This window comes from Argopecten irradians, chromosome 1, assembly GCF_041381155.1.
Source record: "Argopecten irradians isolate NY chromosome 1, Ai_NY, whole genome shotgun sequence".
NCBI lineage: Eukaryota > Metazoa > Mollusca > Bivalvia > Pectinida > Pectinidae > Argopecten > Argopecten irradians.
In genome coordinates, this window is record NC_091134.1 from 62,504,395 (window position 1) to 62,530,875 (window position 26,481).

The 26,481-nt window shown below is 36.1% G+C and overlaps 1 protein-coding gene and 1 pseudogene across 2 annotated transcripts in view; one reads left to right on the forward strand and one right to left on the reverse strand.

Moving 5' to 3' along the window:
- The window catches only part of LOC138304589 (membrane-bound transcription factor site-2 protease-like), a 29,380-nt gene extending 14,530 nt beyond the window's left edge, over nt 1-14,850 (reverse strand). For both annotated transcript variants that reach the window (XM_069244762.1, XM_069244757.1), the window contains exons 1-6: nt 14,500-14,850; nt 6,452-6,721; nt 5,921-6,024; nt 5,058-5,304; nt 4,499-4,679; nt 727-827 (exon numbers count right to left, since the gene is read on the reverse strand). In XM_069244762.1, coding sequence (XP_069100863.1) covers nt 727-827; nt 4,499-4,679; nt 5,058-5,304; nt 5,921-6,024; nt 6,452-6,721; nt 14,500-14,595 — 999 coding nt within the window. In that variant the 5' untranslated portion in view covers nt 14,596-14,850. The remainder of the gene's footprint in view (nt 1-726; nt 828-4,498; nt 4,680-5,057; nt 5,305-5,920; nt 6,025-6,451; nt 6,722-14,499) is intronic.
- Nucleotides 14,851-14,980: 130 nt separating this feature from the next.
- Nucleotides 14,981-24,941, forward strand: LOC138304604 (eukaryotic translation initiation factor 2 subunit 3, Y-linked-like; annotated as a pseudogene).
- Nucleotides 24,942-26,481: the final 1,540 nt, after the last annotated feature.

Consider the following 26,481-nt stretch of genomic DNA (forward strand, 5'->3'; position numbering starts at 1 on the left):
CCAAGATGGCCGCCTGTCGGCCATCTTGTTGACCGATCAGTCCCAAAATGCAATATGCAAAACAAGGACCCTAGGGGAACCTATATATGAAATTTGAGAAAGATCCCTTCAGCACTTTTTGAGAAATAGCGGTAACAAACTTCAACTATCAAAATCCAAGATGGCCGCCTGTCGGCCATCTTGTTGACCGATTGGTCCCAAAATGCAATATGCACAACAAGGGTCCTAGGGGAACCTGTATATGAAATTTGAGAAAGATCCCTTCCGCACTTTTTGAGAAATAGCGGTAACAAACTTCAACTATCAAAATCCAAGATGGCCGCCTGTCGGCCATCTTGTTGACCGATTGGTCCCAAAATGCAATATGCACAACAAGGGTCCTAGGGGAACCTGTATATGAAATTTGAGAAAGATCCCTTCTACATATTTTGAGAAATAGCGGTAACAAACTTCAACTATCAAAATCCAAGATGGCCGCCTGTCGACCATCTTGTTCACCGATTGGTCCCAAAATGCAATATGCACAACTAGGGTCCTAGGGGAACCTACATAAGAAATTTGAGAAAGATCCTTTCAGCACTTTCTGAGGAATAGCGGTAACAAGAATTGTTAACGGACGGACGGAACGACGGAAGGACGGACGGACGACGGACCACGGACAAAAGGCGATTTGAATAGCCCACCATCTGATGATGGTGGGCTAAAAATACATTTAACCGTACTCACATTTTCTGGCGAGGTTTTCACATGGAATTTAAAACACAGGTGAGTATTACTGGTGCCATTACAGCAGTCTAGAGACTCTGGTTTGCCAGATAGGGATAAATCTGAAAAACAAACACAAAGAAATTCAGATTGGGTAAATAAATTGGTAATATTGGTTAAATTTTATAATGTAATTACATCTCAATAATGTCCAGGGTCATTAAATATAATGTGACAGAAACAAGACCCGGGTGCGGTATTCCTAAGTATTCCTTAGTAACGTGCAGGTAGTAACCAGCACCCAGGTTGCAGTTTCCGTCTAACCTTATATTTTCTATGATCTGTAGGTTAAGACTTCAAGTCTCAACGATTGCTTATCCGGAAATAATTCAGTATAATAAAAGACTCAAGCCAGTAACAAGAGATCCCAGAGGGATCTTGGCGCCCACCAAAGAATGATCTGGGTCTAACAATGGAAAGAGGGATCTTTTCCCTGCTTTTCAAACTTTTTCAAACACACTATATATAAAATTTGAGACAGATCGCTATAGTACTTTCTAAGAAATAGTGGTAACAAACTTCAACAATGAAATCTAAGATGGCGGCCGGTTGCCTATCTTGTTTACCGATCAGTCCCGAAAGGCATTATGCATCAGTCCTAAAAGGTACTATGCACAACTAGAGTACAAGGGGAACCTATGCATGGAATTTGAGAAAGATCCCTTCAGTACTTTCTGAGAAATAGCGATAACAAACTTTAACTATCAAAATCCAAGATGGCCGTCAGTCGGCCATCTTGTTTACCGATCGGTCCCAAAATACAATATGCAAAACTAGGATCCTAGGGGAACCTGTATATGAAATTTGAGAAAGATCCCTTCAGCACTTTTTGAGAAATAGCGGTAACAAACTTTAACTATCAAAATCCAAGATGGCCGCCTGTCGGCCATCTTGTTCACCGATCGGTCCCAAAATGCAATATGCACAACTAGAGTCCTAGGGGAACCTATATATGAAACTTGAGGAAAATCCCTTCAGCACTTTTTGAGAAATAGCGGTAACATACTTTAACTATCAAAATCCAAGATGGCCACCTGTCGGCCATCTTGTTCATTGATCGGTCCCAAAATGCAATATGCACAACTAGGGTCCCAGGGGAACCTGTAAATGAAATTTGAGAAAGATCCCTTCAGCACTTTTTGAGAAATAGCGGTAACAATCTTTAACTATCAAAATCCAAGATGGCCGCCTGTCGGCCATCTTGTTCATCGATCGGTCCCAAAATGCAATATGCACAACTAGGGTCCCAGGGGAACCTACATATGAAATTCGAGAAAGATCCCTTCAGTACTTTTTGAGAAATAGCGGTAACAAACTCTAACTATCAAAATTCAAGATGGCCGCCTGTCGGCCATCTTGTTCACCGATCGGTCCCAAAATGCAATATGCACAACTAGGGTCCTAGGGGAACCTGTATGTGAAATTTGAGAACGATCCCTTGAGCACTTTTTGAGAAATAGCGGTAACAAACTTTAACTATCAAAATCCAAGATGGCCGCCTGTCGGCCATCTTGTTCACCGATCGGTCCCAAAATGCAATATGCACAACTAGGGTCCTAGGGGAACCTGTATGTGAAATTTGAGAACGATCCCTTGAGCACTTTTTGAGAAATAGCGGTAACAAACTTTAACTATCAAAATCCAAGATGGCCGCCTGTCGGCCATCTTGTTCATCGATCGGTCCCAAAATGCAATTTGCACAACTAGGGTCCTAGGGGAACCTACATATGAAATTTGAAAAAGATCCCTTAAGCACTTTCTGAGAAATAGCGGTAACAAGAATTGTTAACGGATGGACGGACGGACGGACGGACGGACGGACGGACGGACGGACGGACGGACGGACGGACAGACGGACGAACGGAAGGACGGACGACGGACGAAAGGCGATTTGAATAGAAGTGAAAGAATACATTATATAACTGAGAAAGTCACAACATGTGTCAAATAAGAATTACGATTTCCATAATTCCAGTAATCTCACAAAGCTAACAGCCGTACTCTTGAAACTTCTGAGAGTCTTCCCTAAGCTTGTCATAAAATACATATGTATAATGATAACTCATAGAGACTAAGAGCCGCACTCTTGAAACTTATGAGTTTCATATACTATAACCAAATAATCCAAGAAATAAATACTTAGACAACTCATAGAGGCTAAGAGCCGTACTCTTAAAACATGTGAGTGTCTAATCCTAACATAAGAAATAACCAATTTCGTCTGGCGCTATCATCCTGTGAGAGCGTAGTGACCGCTCGCTGGTACTGTTGAAACAGAAGTGACAAGGCCCTGTGCTCACTCCTATTTATAACCTTTGGACCTCTGGCGAGGCCGGGCCGCCTGCTGATTGGCTGAAAGCCTCGGTTGGCCTGTCTCACACACCCCCAAGACCTTACGCAAAGAAACTATATTATAATCCCTCCGATACTTTAAAAATACACATCGTATACAATGCATCTGTACCTAAATCAAATACACAAATCATCATAAACAATAAAACGATCTAAGTATCATAACAGACATTCTTTACAATATTTCTACAACGAATACACTCCAAAACGCTGACTACGTCATTTTGACAACAAGTTGTCAGTGACAAACACATGAATGTCAACGACATTTACAGCTAAATAAAGTCGTCTAACAATGAAATCGACGGTATCTCAGCTAGATAAATAACACATGGGTTTGTACATTCATTGATTTAAATGTAATGTTGATTACTTAATCTTATATCGAACACATTCCAAATCACTAGTCATGTTTGTGTATTGACGGAAATATCGAGATCGTGACATGATGCACTTGTACATTATTTCAATCACTCTCAAATCTTAACAATGAATCTTCAGCATTTATATTTTTATGTCCACAGCATAAAACTGCCACGCTACGTCCTAGCGCTATTTATGTCAGAATCTTCAAATATTCTCTACCACACAGTATCGTTTATGTAAACTGGAACACCTCGACCCGATCCCTGATCGGGTATATGCCCTAACCACAGGCCACTAACCTGTTTTGTTACATCTTAAACACTGTATCTTAAATGTAAACTGGAACACCTAGATCCAATACCTGATCAGATATATGCCCAAACCACAGGCCACTAGGCCTATTTTGTTACAATATGCTAGGTTTTAGTGGTCGAGGTAAACTGGGGTTCCTGGAGAAAAACCATTAACCTATGGCAAATACCTCAAGTTTTAATCTCTCATTCCCTCAATTTATAAAGAGACTATTCCAGTACTGTATATGCCTGGACAGGAGGTAAACAAAGATGTTGTCATAACAACAGGACTTAATAATAATGTATAAATATGCCTACATGATAGGGTATCGATACTTTACATTATAGTCTTGACTGTATGTGGATAGGCTTGTACATTTTATATCCTAGTAATGAAAATTAATTTTTTCCGATCTTTATCTATTAGTGTAATACATCTATTATTATATTTTGGGAGCATCTAGCAATGATATATTCAAGAAGTAGAGCAAACGCTGTCATTGCTTGACTGGTGAATAAATGGGTCCTCTGCCCGTTGCCTGGATAATCAGAGGTATGCAGGGGGTTGAAAATGTAGGGGAAACTATGATTCAGAAGAGACAATCCCAACAGGCAGGAGGCAGGTGTTTTTGTGATTATTAAGTTAGTGGTCTACCTGCCTCCTACCTGTTGAGATCATCTCTTCTGAATGATAGTTATGATATAGATATCTGAATACTTACTTCTGTCTTTGGTGTCTAAAGTTTTTACAAGGTCAATAGCCATACAATGTCCAAGTGAAGACTGTCGCATACTCCCGCCAATACAGCCAGTCCAGTCGTCAAGGTTACGTACCCGACATCCACTGATACTAGTGATGGAATCTCCCACACTGAGGCCACGTGGACCTGACACTGCCGAGTTCTGAACAGTAGATATCAAACATTGTCAACATGCTGTAGTCAATTTCAGGATATATTGGTCATTATTATCTAATGGAATATTTCTTCTGAAAAAAATTGTATTACAGCTGATTTATTGTACTGAAGTTAAAAGACAAAAGACTTTGATTGAAACCTGTAGCTCAGATCCTGAAACTCTTTGTATTTTGATGAAAAAACAAACTGATTAGATTCTACAAACATTCATGATAGTTTACTAGAATATTATAGCCCCTATTCCACAATTTCTTACAGGGTACCAATACTGGCAATATAATAGCCCCTGCTCAAAACCGTTGCTCAGATTCCCAAATAGATTCTTTATCTTAAAGGGAAAGCCTCTCTATAAATCACCTCCTACCTGTGTAACATATGTGACGGCCACAGCATTGCCCGAGGTGTACAGCGGTACCCAGAGGTAAGGCAGGAGGAACAACATAATCACAGAGAATATCACTATCACAAAATTGTGCCACACCCCAGCACAATAGATGCGGAGCTGTCGTATAGGGGAGACAACCTGTAGGTGATCCGTGTACAAATCAACGTAGGCACCAGGGTATAAGATGAGCAGGAACAGTCCAAATCCATTAACACGCACTTGTTCTCTAGGGAAGTAAACATTTAAATACAATCACATTTTGAATTTTTCAACTACCGTATTTGACCCAATAAGCAACCATGTCCCTATAAGCGCCCCTCCCCTTTTTGGGGCCTCATTTCAATTGCCAGGGTAGAAGACCAAAACTATCAAAACTGTATAGGTTTGCAATGATTTCGTCTTATTAAGCACATTGTCATTTTTTCAATATTTTAAACATCCTGAGCACTTTTTGGGTTGAATATGGTACATGCATATTTTTAAATAAACAATTCTTTTTACAGAGATTTAAGTTTGCGTTTGATAGTTAAAAACTTGTAGTTGAAATGCATTCCAAGGAATTTACGGTCATGAGTGAGGGTTGCGGTGGCCAAGTGGTTAAGATGTCCCAACATAATACCACAAGCCCTCCACCTCTGGTTATAGTGAATTCAAATCCAATGATGGGCAGTTTCCAGGTACTGACTGTTAGTCAGTGGTTTTTCTCCAGTTAATATGGTTTTCCTCCAGAAAACCTAGCACATCCTTAAATGACCATGGCTGTCATAGGATGTAAAATTAAACAAATCAAACCGTTATGAACGATGAATTCTAATGGTTTACAGTGATGTAGAATTACATACCTAACAGCGGCTACAGCATGCCCCACCTCATGTAGAATACCGCAGACTAACAACGTCAATAGGTAGTACGACACTTGACTGGCTGGCAGATTTATTCCTGGCATCTACAAAAAAGTTTACCATGACTCAATTAAAACCTTTGTCATCACAATAGATGTTGCAATTTGTCTGCAGTGCACCCCAGGTATTCTGTATGACAATAGTCCAGAAAACTCACAGCCTGGATGGAAATGTCACGGACCAGATTACCATTACTTTACATATTGACTAAGTACACATAACTAGGGAGTCTGGAAAATTTGTAATCTGGACAGTTTATGCTGGGAACAAACGTGTCTGGAATATCAACGGTTCACTACACATGTAGTAATTATATATAAATACAATACAATCTATTCAATAAAACATACCCCTTCTTTAACATAATTTAACAAAGGGACATAACTCTGAAAATGGGAGGAGGAGGAGATAATTTGTTCCAACATAAGTTTGTAAAATAAGGACTTCTACTATTTCAATGCTGACACCTACCACAGGAGTAAGGACTTGCTGCTCCACAGGCTGTTTCCGAAATGTGTTGATCACCAGTAGAGTTAGCAGGAACATGGACAGCAACATTGCCAGAAGTCCAAATACCACACCACATGTAAACCAAGCCTTCAGGAAATTGGGACGCCATTGACCGATGCGAAGAAATGTACGATTAAGGAATGTGGAGTACCATCGTAACTGACAGATGGAAATCGCTAGTCCAGTCCTATCCAAGAAGTGAATGTAGTTTCTGCTCCAGGATTTATGGGACTAAAAACAAAGAAGATCAATCTTATAATGCTTCCTGTTCTATACATAAATAATAATCCAATAAAGTTTGAGGTTATTACTGAAACATTACATCGTCCGACATAATCCCATATAATCAGGTGGAATAAGCTCAGACCTGGCTCATGCACACTTATATATAGGCATAGTTTACCCAGTGAATAATTTGTTTGTTAACTGTATGTTCTATAACAGCCAGGGTCCTGTAAGGACGGCCTCCCATATATGCATGAACCGTGTTTTTGGAGACTGTAGCATATTTGTGTTGTGTCATTAAGCATTAAACTATCATCCTATGGCATCTATGGTCTATATAGATGCAAGAGCTTTGCAGACAGTCTTCATAATGCGCGCTATAATGAGATGATTGTCTGCAAAGATATGGCATCTATATAGACCATAAATGCCATAGGAAGATAGTTTAATGCTTACATTCACATTATCAATTCACTTTAATGTCTTTGCATTAACATTGTTTATGTTAGACCAGGAAAACCGTTTATCAACAACGATTTAATCCACAAGATGGAACAGCCCTTTTGACGGTGATCAGTTGACTTCACCACGTCAACATTAGTGACGTCATAAATTAATGGTCACGATTTGGGTGTCAGTTATACCGTCATATACTTCACTTTGCCTTGGTTAGTTTATATAGTAAAAGTGACGTGCAAATTTAAATATTCTTGTATAGTGGAACCCTTGCCCTAAGTACAGTGCTATATCACTGAAGCATGCCACTGAAGACACTGAGCAACACACCCCGCGCTACCTAAAGCAGGAGCAGAAACTACCACTTTTATAGACTATGGTGTATCTCAGCCAGCGCTAAACTAAGGCCAAAAGTGAGGTGGTGTCAAGGGAAATGTTCAGAAGAAAAAAGTAAGGTAGGAAGAAAGAAAAGATAAGATCCTAAATTTAGTTGCTCTTTACGATCATGCAATAGGGGCAGCAGGTATAATTCTTACATGGCCAGGGCCAACAAAGCCAATAAGTTCTTACAGACGTGCTACCCCAACTGAGAACGACGCGTTTATATAAACCCCTACCGCTCTACCGCTGACTTGTATCGATGTATAGAATGAGTGTACTGTAGCCGTGTTATTTATAGACTCGAGTACTGTCGCCAAATCCACAGGTAAATTGGTACTGAATGCTACGCTCCGGCCTCTCATCCAGCTAAACGAAACTGAATGGCTAGTTAGCTCAACCGATCTATATATCATCGACAATGCGTCTATATCTACTTAAAAACAAAACAAATATTCTTCAAATTGCATCAACATTCACTTGACTAGTATTTCTTTATTTTAGATATTTTAACAAATTTTCCTCTTTCCAGTTAAAATGCATGTAAAACTTCTTATAGATCTAGCGATGCTCATTATGTAGGGAACTGCTATACCATGTCCCGGCTGAAGAGCCGTGTGCAAAAAAGTCAAAACACACGTGGGATTTATAAGATGAGTCCTAAACTGTCCTATATTTAGGATTTCCAATAAGTGGTTTGTAATAATATTACAGCAAAATTGACAGGCTACAAGGTTAGTGGCATTTTTAATCGTACTGTTATAAAATTAGCCATCAGCTTGGATCTGGTGCAGTACAGGTAGTGATATTATTGCATGCCAACGTATCTGCTATCCTATTGCTCTTTAAAGTTTGTTAATGATCTCAAACACACTTATAACTTATTGTGGCAATTTTAAGTAACTAGATTATAATATTTTCAAATAGTTCTAATAGTCATGTGTAATATCTCCAGACATTGACATGTGTACCAAGTACGGCGGACTGCCAATGTTTTTGACATGTTCTGCAAGATATATTTCACTGTTTCAGTTACGGCAGTGGCCAATAAAAGAAAACAAACACAGTGCAATTATATTATGTTATTTCTTCTAAATACAACACTTCTTTGTGTGCAAGTTGTCAAGCATTTATCGTGAATGTTTTGCAATGAAATTACATTGAATTTGTGGTTCCCTGGACATTGTTTTTCCCAAAAATTTTGAATGCGCAAAATATACCGATAGTAGATTTTTTTTCCCAGAATTTTCAGCCCTAAGAAAATCAAAGTACTGAAAGTACTAAATGGCTCGGTCTCGAGGATAGGAGGAATATATTTCTAAGGTCAATACTACTGTAGTTTTGTACAATAAGAAATAAATTTGGCTGGTGTTCCTTCCAGTTTGGACTTTTGAGGATTCCTTGGACACCAAGGTGTAAAATAAGAGACACATACTAAAATCTTGGAAGCCAATTCTAATATTTCCTATGATGTTATATGTCAAATGATTTTATAACACCTTTAGCATTTTCCTTGTTAATTTGATGTTAATGAAAATATCCATTCTTAATGACTATTGTCATCAAGTTCCTGTGACCACAGTATCAGTTAACAAGTATTGTTTTGCAGCAGAGAAAGACGAGGCAAACTTTTCTATGTCAAAATGTCTTAAATATAGAATATGTCTGTCCTCTTGAAGACTTATCAATATCACCATGTGATTTTTGAATAAATTGGTCAATTGGTCTACTCTTAACAAGTTTTGTAATTATTATTTTGTAAAACAGCAAGTTGATTGATTTACATTGTATCCGAACTTCAATTCAAACCGGATAACTTGTTAGCTCACCATAGACCATGAAATTGTTTGTACACTTTCTTAACTTCAGGATTGTTTTACAAAATTACAAATGAATTTTTCTACATTTTTTATTTTCAAATCCCCATACCTCTGATGAGTATAATAAAACTGTCATTACAAGTGAATCAAATATTTTCAGTTTAAGATGAACAGGAAGAGATACATTCCTTTATTTCTTATAAATAGCAAACACCGATTTAATTGTTTGTTCAGCAGGTTTTTTCCCTTTCTTTAAAAACGCTACCATTAACATTATTTTCTGTACCTAGATATGTAAACAATTCTTATAAATCTAATTCTGTATTCCATAACATCAACTGGTGTTGTTGTACCGATTTACGTCTTGAGAATATCACAATTTTTTTCTTTCTGATATTAAGTTCTAATTTCCATGTTATGCAATATTGTTAAAATTCATGTAACATTTGTTGTAGACCATCAGATATTTCTGATATCATAACAGTGTTATTGGCAAATAATATGATAAAAAGTTTGGGATATATTCCAATATCATATACCGTAAAAACTGGTATAATTTGCGCAGGTACTTTTGTTTGTTTTCTTTTATTGGCCACCGTAACCTGAAACTGAAATATCTAGCAGATGTCCAAAACATCGGCGGTCTGGTCCGCCGTACTCCGTGCACATATCAATGTTTTAAGATATTACACAGGAATATTTGAAAAGAGTAGAATATATTTACTTAAATTGGCACAATAAGTAATTAGTGTGTTTGAGATCATTAACAATCAACAGCAATCAGCTAGCGGATACGTAGTTTAGCTTGCAACAATCACAGTGTGCATAATTTGTCAAGATTTGTAAGACAAAATATTCTTTTCCACCAGGTAAGATATTCTAAGTCATAAAGGTAGATTGAAAATAGGAAGGGAGATAAAATAACCAGATAAATATTTGTAGCGGGATCAGACTGGGTTGATTATCGGTGATCAGGTAGCTCAGTCGGAAGAGCTACATTTTTTCTCTCCTACCAACGGTTGTGGTGTTTGAAAGGATCTCGTATGTATTCAAAAAGGAGGGAGGAGTGTAGTGGGACTGGACTGGGTCGATTATCGATGACCAGGTAGTTCAGTCGGTAGAGCACTCAGCTAGTGTTCGGAGAGTCCCGGGATCGAATCCCGGTCTTGCCGCTACATTTTCTCCTCCCCTGTAACATATGGTACCATACTCTGCATGTTGATATTCAAGGTAAATCAACAATGTCCGCTGATCTTGCAGAATTGCCTTACAGTGTTATAATAAATGTAGTAAATGTATGTCTCATTGGTGTGATTGATTTAAAGGCAGTTCATGTGGTGACCGAAAAAAAGGTAAAATCAATACTTTCAGGGTGATCAGGGAACATTGATAGTCAAGGCGGGGAAAACATAAGACGACCTGTGTTATACAAATTAATGTTTAATTGATTTTCATTAAATTGTCTCGAAGGTGATGATTAGTGTGTTATGAACGATAATTAAGCTTAATATGTTTTTGACAAAAAATATAAACAGCTAATGTCATATTGTGTTTTAAATTTAAATAATCTTTTATTTATTCATTTCATTTCAAGCATGTACATGTCAAAGAATATAAATAAATATCAGGTATATGCTTAAATCATATTACAGTTAAATTCACAATAAGGAATTTGAAGATGATGATAGTAATTATTTTCGGATTGAAAATGATTACAATATATTAAGTTTCCACAGTTGAAAATTACTTCTTTTTGTTCACACAATTCTTCTCCTAGAATGTTTCCAGTTGAAATGATACATGCATGCTGACATTCTGTAAAACATAAGGAAACAATAAATGTATTAACAGAGTAATTACTGAAATGACATTGTTCACACCCTAAGATGTAATCGCACTAAAAACAGTGATCATGTGGGCTTTTGTACGATTGCATTCTAAGACTGTGCCAGGTGGTAGAGATTAGTTCCGCTCGAGTGATCACACAATGCAACTGAGAGTCGGGAATATGTTTATGTAAGTTTTAATTGCTAATCTCTGATGCTTGTTGGTAAAATATAACTCAGGATAATTGCTAAACAATTAACAGTTTTCTCTACATTTTTACAAATTGAAACAGCTTTTTAAGTGCCGTTTTACGGAGGTTTTACGGAAGAATTATGAAAAAGAAATCGACATTTTCGTCGATCTAGTAGTTCAAAATAAAACATATCACTTCGAGTTATATGAACATTCCATATATGATTTGTCATTCGGCCAAAAATTTACTTCGTATTACCTAGTTAAATGAATATGCTGTATGTATATGATCAGAACGTCAAGCTCCTGTGGTGAAAATAACTAAAATGTTTTATAAGTATGGTTTAGTGGTAATCTCTGAACGTGCTTTTACATGTGCTTATGAAATTATCAATAATTATGGATGTGGTAAATATTCATACCTTATTAACTGCCGTTGGTTTTAAGATTACGCCACCTTCGTCTGTCACGTGCTATTTTATCAGTAGACCAAGTTTGTCCAAATTTTGTTAGAGTTGTCTTTCTTCCATTGTTGTAAGGCCATGTGCCATAACACAGCCGTGATAATTTTGTTTGTTTGATTAATTAACGTCCTATTAACAGCTATGGTCATGTAAGGACGGCCTCCCATGTATGCGGTGTGTTGCGTGTATGTTGTGTGAGGTGAGTGTACTGGGAGACTGCGGTATGTTCGTGTTGTGTCTTCTTGTATAGTGGAACTGTTGCCCTTTTTATAGTGCTATATCACTGAAGCATGCCGCCGAAGACACAAAGCAACACACCCCACCCGGTCACATTATACTGACAACGGGCGAACCAGTCGTCCCACTCCCTGTATGCTGAGCGCTAAGCAGGAGCAGAAACTACCACTTTTATAGACTTTGGTGTGTCTCGGCCAGGGGACAGAACCCAGAGCCTTCCTCACAGGGGCGAACGCTCAACTCAAGGCCAAAAGTGAGGCGGTGCCAAGGGAGGCATTAGGAAAGATAAAGTCAGTTAGGAAGAAGAGAAAAGATAAGATCCTAAATTTAGTCGCCTTTTACGATCATGCAATAGGGGCAGCAGGTACAATTCTAACGCCCTACCTGCAGGGCCCACAGCCGTGATAAATGCATCTCCATTTCGCCATGGAATGTATTTGCTCCGAGACAAATTTGATTCAAATTACAAAATTCATTATGGTATTAATTTTGATGTTCGAGGTGAAATATTGATTTCTTTTTTTTTCCGTTGCGGAATAACCGTCTCTAATAGGGAGTAAACGTCTGGGGGGAACCAGCTTCGGAGCGAAGCATTTTTGGGACGAAACGTCTTCATTCATTGTAAACACCATTTTGGGGACGAAAAGTCTAGATACTTTGTAAACAATCAGGTGAAAATTTTCAAACAGAAGATCTTTTGGATAGTGTATATAGTAAGGATATGAAAGCCGTAATATACTATTCCTATTTCAACGTTACAGATACGCTTATTTCAGTAACTTTCATATTCAAAATTTGCTATTTAAAATTCCCGGTAAAATCAAAGTTGTTGAATACACTGCCGCTGGGAGCGCTGGTATCTGCGAGCAATTTCTAAGCCAATCATATTGAGGAAATTGACTGTAAGAGAATTTTGCAACCACAATCACAATGGCGAGGTGACCCTCGCCAAAAACACATGTGCAAGTTATACAATTTTTTACAGTATTTGTAACAATTACGATTGTGTTTGTTGACAGTACTCATGTCTATAAATAACTAGCTACACTCATTCAACAAATACACGCGTCGTTCTCAGTTGGGATAGTATGACTAGTAGCGATTTAAGGAATTTACCTCTTTTTCCCCTATTGGGCCTAGCTCCTCTGCCCCCGTAGGGCCAGAGCCAAAATTTGTACAAACTCTGTTCCCCTTCCCAAAAGGAGTTCCTGGCCAAATTTGGTTACAATCCATGCAGAACTAGCGATTTAAAGGATTTACCTCTATTTTCCCTATAGAGTCTCGCCCTTTCCGGCCAGGAGTCAGAGCCAAAATTTATACAAACTCTGTTCCCCTAATTCCTCCATGGATGTTTCTAGCCAAATATACTTATAATCCATGCAGAACTCAAAGACCAGTAGTGATTTAAATGATTTACCTCTATTTCCCCTATTGGGCCCTGCCCTTCTGCCCCCAGGGGGTCAGAGCCAAAATTTATACAAACTCTGTTCCCCTTCCTACTAGGATGTTTCTGGCCAAATTAGGTTACATTTCATGCAGAACTCTATGACTAGTAGCAATTTAAAGGAAATGTTGACGGACAGACGATGGAAGGATGATGGACACTGTGCCATGACACAAGTTCACGGCCAGGTGAGCTAAAAATGTTGTATTTTATGTCGATTAAAAAAATATCAGCATAGAGAACGTTTACATTCAGTTGTCTGATCAAGTCATACATTGACTTTCACATTTTCAGATAAGAAGTGTCATAATGATCAGAATTTCTTGACAAACTTTCATACATAACGCCAGTATTAGCATCTGAACAATTTGGATTATACCTTAACAACTGTAACTTCAGTGCATTTATAGGTCTACACAAGTTACATCTTTTTTAGGTCTTCCTTGAGTATTTTAGTATTATAATTTGGTTCAAAACCAGAATTAATGATATGATCCAAATGTATTTAGCAGACATATGAGATCAAAAATAGATCCCCTTTTTTTTGAAAATAATTTTATTATGTTTGGTATGCTTATTGTTAAAGATGCTCCATCGTTGACAAATGGTATTTTTTCACTATCAAAAACAGGAGCAGACGATTTAGTATTTTTCTTCAGTTACAAAAGTTACTTACTTTACACCATTACCACCATTGAAAAGTTTGAGCTTCTAATTTTACTTCAAGATAAAAATATTAAAAATAATTAATTGCATCCCGGAAAAAATCCGTGGCACTATATCCTATATAGAATGCAGCACTGATTGCGCATGCACCAAAAGCAAAATAAATTATTTTATATTATTTTTTGTGTTAATTAGACATATATATATATACACGATTAAACACCAATTATTGTTCAAATGGCGAATGTCATTTATGTTCTGTCGGCGGTGGAGCATCTTTAATTCCAAAAAGATGTTTACCTTGAAAAATGCATCCAGTAAATACAAAGAAGACCAAACTCCTAAGACGATAGCGATCCATGTTGTTTGTAGCATAATTACTACACAGTAACTCATACACGTGCATGGGCCTATAAATAGCCCATCATGTGCAACATGTGTCGTCGTGATCAATAAACATTTGAATCATTTCTGAAATTAAACATTAACGCATAACACTACATATGGTTATTGTTGATGATACGACTAGTTGCCACGAAACAAAATGACGCAATCTCCATCCCCTTCTCTTTCTAACAAACGTTGGAAAAATTGACAAAAACTGTTTCCTCGTGTTGTTTTGTTTTCATGCAAAGCGCTGTAAAAGTAAATCGGAAGTAGTACTGAGAAAAATACGTATTAAATTTTGATTGGATAAAATATTTACCAAACCGGAAGCGATAAGAAGAAGTGGGAACGAGCAAACTAAAATGTCTGCTGGGAACGAGTTTATCTTTCATGTTCGTCCAAACGCTTTATTTCTACGTCGAGATGCCCCAAGCGTTTGGATAAGACAGACTGAAAATGCGGCTTGCATCAGACAGCATGGCAGCTGAAGACGAAGGAAAAGAAGTGAAAAATCTTCAACCACACCTATCAAAACAAGATTTGAGCACTCTAGTTAGTATTCATATATTGCCTTGGCTCATATAGGAATCGTATCTGATGTGAAATCGTTTTAAGCAGTCATAAAGCAAACCGAAGTATGGCGACTTCAGGGTTTATGACAGAAGTAGGTCAACTCGGCCACTAGGAAATATTCGCCGGTATGAAGTGATTTGAACGAGTCAACAGTGTGATAACGGATACAATTATTTCGATTGAGTATGTAGATATGGAAGATATCCCGATGATCAAATAAGAGAACGAACAGAATTTCTACTGATTCAGTATGTTCACTGTGTGTATGAGACCGAAATGTCTTTTATATCATGTTTTCTCCTTAGTATAAGATAATAGAATAACATATTGCAACATACTACAACAATTATTACACTTTGAGTGTTATTATAGACTAATCATGTGAATGATTTTACATTGTATTCACTTAAACAGTTAGGGGACATTTTTTCAGATTAGTTTCAGTATCAAATTTTGTCTTTAAAGATTAAATATTAGCCATAATGGTTGCATCATTTCTTGTTGTTTTTTTCATCATAAGGTGTATCTTACATTACAATGTATAACTTTAAAAACAACTGATGCAACTGTGGAACCCTATGTATGATATGTATGAAAGATGTTAGGATTCAAGTTTTTATGTATTATTAACAATCATTAAAGGCCCACTACCTTTCCGGAGCAAAATTTATAGGTTTCTTAAAAACATTAATAACAAAAAGAAAATATATATCGATGGCTTAAGATGACGTTACAACACCAAACATATGCAAGATTTCCTGTCTAATGTATGATAACATTGGAGATTCATTTCGCTGTTTTGCCGTCTGGCGCAGTGATAGTCAACTACCGCGCGGCATTTAGGACGACGGCGGGAAACATAAAACGACCCGCGTTATGAAAATTAACATTTTATTTATTCTAATTAAACAGTTCTGAAGTGATGATAAGTGTGCTGGTAAACGTATAGTTAATAACTTATGCGACTCTACAAAATTATTGATCTCGTTTTACATTCCTATTTTAAAAATTAAAAGCCGTTTCGGAAAGGTAGTGGCCCTTTAATGTCAAACGCTAATTTTTCATACATTTTGAATGGCTAAGTTGTTATAGATCTACAAATGCTTTGTTAAATCTACTTAAACAGACTGCTGTTTCTTTCTGCATGTACAAGTTCCAACAGATCTAGAGTGATGATGTACAACAGCCATATATGTTGTAGTGGTCTATATAATAATTATGTTGCATTATACAAATTATGTTGTCCAACTTTTCTGAACAGTGATGTCAAGACTCTGCTTTACTCCCATTTATATTCAATTCCAGCTATTCACATTATTATCCCCCGCGAAACGCGTTTGCGGGGGATATTGATTTGGGCTCTGTCCGTCTGTCCGTCCGTCCGTCCGTCCGTCCGTCCGTCCGAGTATCGTTTCCGGGCTATAACTCCTAAACCGTTCAACTTGGCTACACGAAACTTTCTGTACATGTTAGGCTAGTGCTCTAGTTGTGCCTTTTTCTAATGGGAACCTTCCATTTTCAATACTTTTTCTGTTACCATGGAAACTTATTAAAAAATACCATATTATTAAAGTTTCCTTTCTATTCCGGGCTATAACTCGAAAACCGTTTAACTTGGCTACACGAAACTTTCTGTACATGTTAGGCTAGTGCTCTAGTTGTGCCTTTTGCTAATGGGAACCTTTCATTTTCGCCTTTTTCTGTTACCATGGAAACTTTTTCAAAAATACCATATTATTAAAGTTTCCTTTCTATTCCGGGCTATAACTCGAAAACCGTTTAACTTGGCTACACGAAACTTTCTGTACATGTTAGGCTAGTGCTCTAGTTGTGCCTTTTTCTAATGGGAACCTTCCATTTTCAATACTTTTTCTGTTACCATGGAAATTTATTAAAAAATACCATATTATTAAAGTTTCCTTTCTATTCCGGGCTATAATCGAAAACCATTCAACTTGGCTACACGAAACTTTCTGTACATGTTAGGCTAGTGCTCTAGTTGTGCCTTTTGCTAATGGGAACCTTTCATTTTCGATACTTTTTCTGTTACTATGGAAACTTATTTAAAAATACCATATTATTAAAGTTTCCTTTCTATTTAAGGCTATAACTCAAAAACCGTTCAACTTGGCTACACGAAACTTTCTGTACATGTTAGGCTAGTGCTCTAGTTGTGCCTTTTGCTAATGGGAACCTTTCATTTTCAATACTTTTTCTGTTACCATGGAAACTTATTTAAAAATACCATATTATTAAAGTTTCCTTTCTATTCAGGGCTATAACTCGAAAACCGTTTAACTTGGCTACACGAAACTTTCTGTACATGTTAGGCTAGTGCTCTAGTTGTGCCTTTTGCTAATGGGAACCTTCCATTTTCAATACTTTTTCTGTTACCATGGAAATTTATTAAAAAATACCATATTATTAAAGTTTCCTTTCTATTCCGGGCTATAATCGAAAACCATTCAACTTGGCTACACGAAACTTTCTGTACATGTTAGGCTAGTGCTCTAGTTGTGCCTTTTGCTAATGGGAACCTTTCATTTTCGATACTTTTTCTGTTACTATGGAAACTTATTTAAAAATACCATATTATTAAAGTTTCCTTTCTATTTCAGGCTATAACTCAAAAACCGTTCAACTTGGCTACACGAAACTTTCTGTACATGTTAGGCTAGTGCTCTAGTTGTGCCTTTTGCTAATGGGAATCTTTCATTTTCAATACTTTTTCTGTTACCATGGAAACTTATTTAAAAATACCATATTATTAAAGTTTCCTTTCTATTTCAGGCTATAACTCAAAAACCGTTCAACTTGGCTACACGAAACTTTCTGTACATGATCTTTTAAATTATTCTTTTAAATGTCATGTTACTGGAGAGCGGATATATTGTTGTATGAATTTATTCAAGGACAATACTAAGCTCTGTTCAAATAGTTAAACCTACATGGATGACAATATCAAGATTTAAACTCTTAGTTACAATGAGCTTCATTTATTTTATGTTTGAGCTTTCATACACAACTGGGCGCGGGGGATAATGCCAAGCTTTGCGGCTCCTTGTTACCTCCTACAATTGATATATCAATTATGATGGGCGTCCCAATGCAATGTAATTGTGAGTTCAGCAGTTTAAATGGAGTACAGTGTAACTTCTCGATACCAGACTGTGACAGCATATTTTAGCCAGTATATCCAAGTTTATGTTGCCGGTACTACTTGTATAAGTTAAGAAAGAAAATACCATACAATATCTCGGTTTCGAGATCCCAAAACGACGTGGGTAAAGTACAATTTATCGTCGATTAGTCCCACCATCCGATGATTATGATGTCATCGTTTGATGCAAGTTTTATGACTGTCATAATCACCGGAAGGTGAGACTAATCGACAGTAAATTATACTTTACCCACGTTGTTTGAGGATCTTGAAACCCTGTATGACACCAAAATATATAGGGATCAAAATTAGACAAGGACTGGTTGTGTAAAATTTATACCATTTAATTTTGTTGTTGATAAATTACAGCTTGATCCATGGTCATCCCAGTGTTGAAGTTATGATAACAAGATGGTAGATATATGTTAGATTATTAGATTTTTAAGGATAATAATATGTATTCGTATATTGTTTTTTTAACTTTCAGAATGTTGAGAAACTAACACCACTCACACTTGATGTGATTAGTCGACAGGCCACAATCAATATAGGTAATTTTGCTTTTTCATATATAATATATATTGTCATTATTGATTCCATTTTGATGATACATTATTATAGACCCTTATATTATTATAAATCCTTAAACTGTATCATTCTACCCCTGATCAAAATATGTGTCTACCTTTGTCGTTGTATAATACAATTAAACAAAGTCATTTTATTATCTATTAAGAAATTTCAGAAGTTAGTGTAAATTATTGTTTATCTTAAATTTTGTCATTTTAATAATTAATTTACCTTACAAATCTTGAAAGCGTGATTGAAATAATTTTGAGCTGTCTTTATGTACCCGACTTATATGGAAGCCCAGCAATGTTTGAGCCATTCCTATATGAAGTCATTTATTTACTTTTATTTACTGTTTTAGGCACTATTGGACATGTGGCCCATGGAAAATCTACTGTAGTAAAAGCAATATCTGGTGTACAGGTTTGTAGAAAAATTCTGTTAGAACAACCTCTGTATTTACTACAATTTGATAAAATGCTTTGGTCCAATATTTGCATCACACCTCTTTGACCAAATAAAATTTTGACCACTGATATAATGCCTTGTTTTCATATTGATATCATGTTATGTTATTTCTTTGCAGACTGTGCGATTCAAGAATGAACTGGAAAGAAATATCACAATTAAGTTGGGATATGCTAATGCCAAGGTGATTATTGACAGTGTATGGAAGCCATAGAGCTTAATATGATAGATTTAAAAAGAAGGGATTTTGTCAAAATTGTATTTGTCTTGTTAATCACATGTTTGGATGCCCAATATATTTGGATACCCAAAATAAAGCATTTCACCAAGCAAAAAAGCAGAAGAAAACAACACTTAAGAATCGTGATCTTGAATAATGCCAAAAAATTGGATCTTATATGACATAGAAAACGATAAAGCAATGTTCATTTCCTTATATCCATTTCATGATATACTTATAGTGTCTGTTGGTCCCAATAAGCCTTTCACCAGTTTTGTGTTGTTTCCCGATTCTTGGTTTGTATTGAACATTGTTATATGAATTGTTGATGTGTTTCAGATTTACAAATGTGACAACAATGCATGTCCTCGCCCCAGCTGCTACAGATCTTGTGGAAGCTCAAAAGAAGATATTTTCCCTTGTGACAGAACAGGATGTCCCGGAAAATTTAGGGTTTCGAGGTACGAGTGATTTGTACTTTCTACCATTGGATTCACTGGATACCTTAACCAATCAGGACACAGCAGTATCACGAGATCGACCATAAATAGACAAAAATTATATATGGCCATATTTTGGCTGATTAGGTACTTGGAACAAAAGTGTCTAAATGTAACTTATATAATGTAAATTATTTAGAAACCACTGTTTATGAAAGAGATTTCTGTAATAAAAAATGAAATGAGGGGAATAATAAAATCACATGTTTTCCATGCCATAAACTTTGAGGCAGCAAGGAATTATCTTGTGTAGGAAAGCTAATTTTGTTGTGATGTTTATGACCAATACTTCAGTCTAGATTCTTTTACAGACATGTATCCTTTGTTGACTGTCCTGGTCACGATATTCTTATGGCAACCATGTTGAACGGAGCTGCTGTCATGGATGCTGCTCTTCTTTTAATTGGTAATTTAATCTATTTGTTGTAATAAACTTTGACCAGAATCTTGTAATTTAGTAGAGAAAGTTACTCATTTGTCATATTACACTGCTTCTGATTTTTATATGTAGGTTAGGGCAGTTATTTCTTATGTAATTTCATTTATTTCTGTCAAAAATACATAATAATAATTTAGCCTTACCTAGTTTCCAAATACTTTCGAAATCTGGTGAATATTTTCTTCTGTAATTTATCTTTTCTCTTAGCACTTCATTGAAGCCTCAAGTAATTATTGATGCAATACTTACTTGTCACTGTGATTATAACATCAAAAATCACCAACCATATTGTTCTGTAGAGTTGGCTTATTATTATCAATTTGTGATTATAAAGTACCGATTTATTTGCTTATGTTCAGTCTAGTTGTGAAACTAAGTAGCAATGTCTTTATTTACAGCTGGAAATGAATCGTGTCCACAGCCACAGACCTCTGAACATTTGGCAGCTGTAGAAATCATGAAGCTTAAACACATTCTGATTTTACAAAACAAGATAGATCTGGTTAAAGAAAGTCAAGCTAAGGAACAGTATGAGCAGATCCTATCATTTGTAAAAGGTAGTTATTTTTAAGATTGTCATCTTTTTACACTTGTTTGAAAAAAATCATTTTCCTTAAGTTAGCTACTGTATATCGCAACAGTAACTTATTTCAAAGTTAGGATTGATATGATCTGACAAGGGCCTGTTTCACAGACAAAGATATCTCAGGCTGCAATCACAAGGCTTGCAGAGTGCTTGCCAGCCATAAGAGATTTGTCTTTCTTCTAAACAGATATTTGTATGTTTTGTGTAAGATTCTCGTTGCACCATTCTTAATAGACGTAAAACTGATGACATTTTCAATTATTGATTTTGTCTTACACATTTTAAAGGCATGACATATGCATTTTTTAGCATGGCCACTTTCGTTCTCTACACCATTTGATTTTTTATGCATTACTTGGAACATCCATGGAGATCTTGTGAATGATGTTAGAAATGTACCAGCTGTTAAGGGTTTTGCTTTTTTCTACTTTAGGTACAATAGCAGAAGGTGCTCCTATCATCCCTATCTCAGCTCAGCTGAAATATAACATTGATGTTATCTGTGAATATATTGTTAAAAAGATACCCGTGCCTCTTCGAGACTTCACATCAGAGCCTAGACTTATAGGTATGTACACAAAACAATCATCACAAATAGTGGCTCTGAAACATTTTATCTTTACCAGATGCATAACTAAACATTAATGCAAGCTGTAGAAATTCATATTTATTTGTATAATTTCTTTGATGTAAATTTATTGAAACATATATTGTTAAATTTTGTCACAAATACCATGCAAACTGGTAAATTGTGGATTTAACAAATACCTTTTCAAAGGATGAAAATATATTTTTAACAGTATCTTCAGAATTTATATAAAAATAAGACAAGTTAGCTTAAAGTTTACGTCAATACACAGATTTTGAATACAGTGTTGAAGGTAAAAATGGGCACTAGAAGAATTTATACAAATGTATATAAATAAAAGGATGGTTTATAAATTTCCTTTCTGGTTTTAAAGTATAATGGAAGAATCATGTTGATTAACGACATTTTTGCAGTTATCCGATCTTTTGATGTCAACAAACCAGGAAGTGAAGTTGATGACTTAAAAGGGGGTGTGGCCGGTGGAAGTATTCTGAAGGGAGTCCTTAAGGTAAGGTCATTTACCCCTCTTCATGTACAGGTTACATTATCAAAACAGATGTAAATATCCTATCTCTGGTCTTAAATTATTGCCAGAGACCCACCGTTGATTGTACACTATGCTACACTTAACACGTTAGGGTCAGCTCAGCCAGAAAATCTTGTTTGGACAGATTCCAGTCAGATTGGTTCTGTCTATAATTTTCGAGTCATGCTTTTAGCCAATGACATTGAAGGTTGCATATGCTTTATGGAAGTCACAATTGAACAACAGTGGCATCAAATTCTTCTGTAAACTCTTTTGAATGTATTGACATACAGATTGCATGCTATTCCAATTTGGGTTATTTCTAACACCTGTTGAGTATGTACTTATTTCTGACTGGATAGGCCTGTATGATTTGTTGTCAGTGATGTGTTTACCGTAGCGACAGGTGTCCGTATACACATCCATTTTCAATACGTACTCTAGCTTTCTCCAAACCTGAAGAGTTGTTATGTTGAAAGAGTTTATTAATTGAGTTATATTTTTAAAGTGATGTCATCGGAAAAAGATTTTCTTGCTGAGCTGCCCCACAGGTAATAAAGTGTAGCATGGCGTAGTGTAGTCAACCATAGCTCTCTGACAGTGGACAGCATATTTATCAAAAAAAACCAAAAAGCACATTTATTAGATGAAGACAACTAGTTTACTTGAAATAGATTTACACACTATTAACTGCATGCATCACATACAAGGAAGCCATGCTATTAAAAGTGTTATGAATGGTTATATCTTCACTTCAATGTGTTCTTTCTTTATTAGGTTGGACAAGAGATTGAAGTACGACCTGGAACTGTACTAAAAGACCAGGATGGAAAGCTAACGTGTACCCCTATATTCTCTAGAATTTTGTCGTGTTTTGCTGAGCAGAACGATCTTCAATATGCTGTACCGGGTGGACTGATTGGTAATTATGCACAAAATTATTTGATAGAGTGATCACTTATATACACAATGTAATAATAAAACATTATTATACAAAGACTGTTGGTTTTGCCCCAACCATGAAATGGAGAGCATATTGTGTTACTAATGTCCGTCTTGTTGCATTCCGACACATCCCATGGTATAGTGTCCTCTCCAGATTTGATATTGAAATGGAGCATTTATGTTTGACAGACAGATATTTCTAGTTTATAATAACATTTTCAAAATTTGCATGAAGGTTTAAAGAGATAAATTGTGCAATATTCAATATTCCAAACAAATTATACGTAGCTTTTCAATATTGCATGGAGGTAGGCTTCTGACTCTTCATTTTAACTTTCTGTTGTAACATTGAAACCATGTTATCATTGATTTGAAGGGGTGGGTACAAAGATTGACCCTATGTTGTGCCGAGCTGACCAATGGTTGGATTTGTGTACTGGGGGCTGTAGGTGCACTACCTGATATCTACACAGAACTCACCATCTCCTTCTTCTGTTGAGGCGTCTGTTGGGTGTGAAAATGGAGGGAGACAAGAAAGGTGCAAAGGTATGTGCATGATAAAAAGGACAGTACAAAGTTACATGTCAGGGGAGTGTTACCCTTACCCATGTAGGTCTGGTGCCATTGTATCCAGCTCTGATCTGAATGAAGCCACATGCAGAGATGTTTGCCTTGCAGACTTTTCTAATTTCTTTGATAATGAAAATACTTCAGAAATCCGAAAATATTTGTATTGTAAAGTAAGAATTTTCTGTTTCCAGTGGAAAGATATTAGTTTGATTTTACCTCAACATGCATGGAAGATAAAATTGTTAATACTGTGATATCAAAGTAATCAAAATAAAAAATTAAATATGCTTGAAATGCAAACTTATAATGTTCCTTTGTTTATTACAACTTCTATGAATATACTGTTAGGGGAAATAACTGTGTATGATTTGAAACACTTCATATATTTTGTGCCATTCCTTGGAATTAAAAATGTATAGATAGTAAATATAAATTTTGATTCCAGGTGCAAAAGCTGTCTAAGAATGAGATTTTGATGGTGAACATTGGTTCTTTGTCAACTGGAGGCCGAGTATTGGCAGTGAAAGCTGATTTGGCCAAGATCGGATTAACAAACCCTGTCTGTACAGAAATAGGAGAGAAAATCGCTCTGAGCAGGAGAGTGGAGAAACACTGGAGGTAAGAAATCTGGAGTTTTAGTCACATGGTGTTTTGGATGCATATTGGTTCAGTTTGTTTCTTATTTCCTGTTTGTTTTTTACACTGATATTGTATCTTACAATACAGTATCTTAGACTACTTTTAATGTGAATTCCATAATTTATAAAAACTGTAGAATATAATGATTATATTGCTTAAATTCCTATGGCTGGTTAGCATTCATTTTATAAAAAACATATCCTGAAGTTGCAGTAATAATTTGTTTCTGCTTGCAGGTTGATAGGTTGGGGTCAGATTCGACAAGGTGTCAAGGTCACGCCCAACAGTAAATAAGAGACATTTAAACCTGATACTGTTGTAAAAGTTGTTTGTGATCCTGTGGATGGTGTTTACAAGGACATGACTGTCAATGTAATCCTGACAGTGTTTATATAATGGGGACACAAGTGTCAAAATGATTTCTGACGATGGTCAGCATTTAAAAAGTTGAATATATCAACCATACAAGATTCAAACTAATATCTGGATGTTCGTGAACTGTTTGACAGGAAACCATGAAGGTGTCGAGTAAACATATCTTGATAGAAAAGTCTTATTTTTATCACTGCTTCACGATGTCCTTTTGTAGAAATGATGGGACAAAGTAGCAGTGGACGCAAACTTCAATATGGATGCCCTTCCAATAACCTTCCATAAAACTGTGAACTCGGATGAGATCATGTGACTCATTCGCATTATTTGATCATGTGACTAATAATATTAACATTGTAGATCATGTGACCTTTTTCAATGTAAGTTTTGTTTGTCCTTGACTATTTGCAATATAAATCAAAATCGTTCTTGAAATGATACAAAAATCATGTTATGTGATAAAGTTAAATTGACAACATCAGACTGTTGCATAATGTTTTCTGGAGTTTCAAATCATCCATTTCAAATTTAACTTAATAGCAGAAGAAAAATTCAGATTTCAAAAGAAGTGGGGTTTTTTTATAGGACGAAAAGATGTCATTGACATCCACATCGAGAATTTCCCAAAAGAAGCCAATAAATAATTTATTATCTGTTTTATTTGTGTTAAATCTTTCATGAAGAGAGTCATTGCATAAGTGATGGATTTTCTTCTGTTTCCAATTTTGATTTTATTTTGTGTCTGGACTGTTACTGAAAACAAGATATGGTGGAGGAACTTGAGGGATACCTCCTTCATATTATTCAAAGTCAAAAGTAAGAAAACGTGTTTTAATTCCTTGTTGGTGTCTTATCTTCTGAACCATTAAAGATATGGTGATGAAATATGATGGGATAACTATTGAACCAAAGCTTTTGGTCTTGAGTTGAGTGTGATGAAGATTCTGTGTTCTGCCCTATGGCTAAGACACACTATAGTCTATAACAGTGCTGTTTCTGCTCCCATACAGGGGGAGGTTGACTGGTTTGTTTATTGTCGGTATAATGTGACCTGGTGTGGGGTGTGTTTTTTGGTGTCTCCGACAGCATGCTTTAGTGAGATACCACTTTGAAAAAAGATCAGAAATTCATGATTACAAAGAATCAATAGGAATACACCACAGTCTTCTTCCAAAACATACATAGACACAATACATTGTATACAAGGTAGGTAGTCTTTAAATTGCTATATTGGATGTTAAACTACCGGTAATCAAACAAAACCAACCCAATAGACCAACAAATCAATACATGATTTTGTTAACACAAAATCACAAATATCTAGTAAATTGATGGTTGCTTTCAATTTAATGTGTGCTTTTGTGTTCTAGCTTTATAGTATTACTTTTAATATACAATTTGGTAGCCTTTCATCCCTGCATGTCATAGGTAAAATATCAGTAGCCTGGGCCTTTCGGTTATTGTTAGACTCTTAGTTATTCCCAAGAAGTCATTTTAAGATTTTAGTCATTTTGACCCTTATGGCCTTTAATGTAGTCAAGGTCATTCATTTGGACAGACTTTGTAGCCTTTCATCCCAGCATGTTAAAGGCCAAAAATCAGTAGCATGGGCCTTTCGGTTGTTGAAAGAAAAGTTTGCGTGATGCATGATGACAATTTGGTCATCCTGACCCTTCAGATCAGATGACCTAAAAAAGCTAAGCAAAATGACAACATTAAACAGTTCTTTGATCTATTT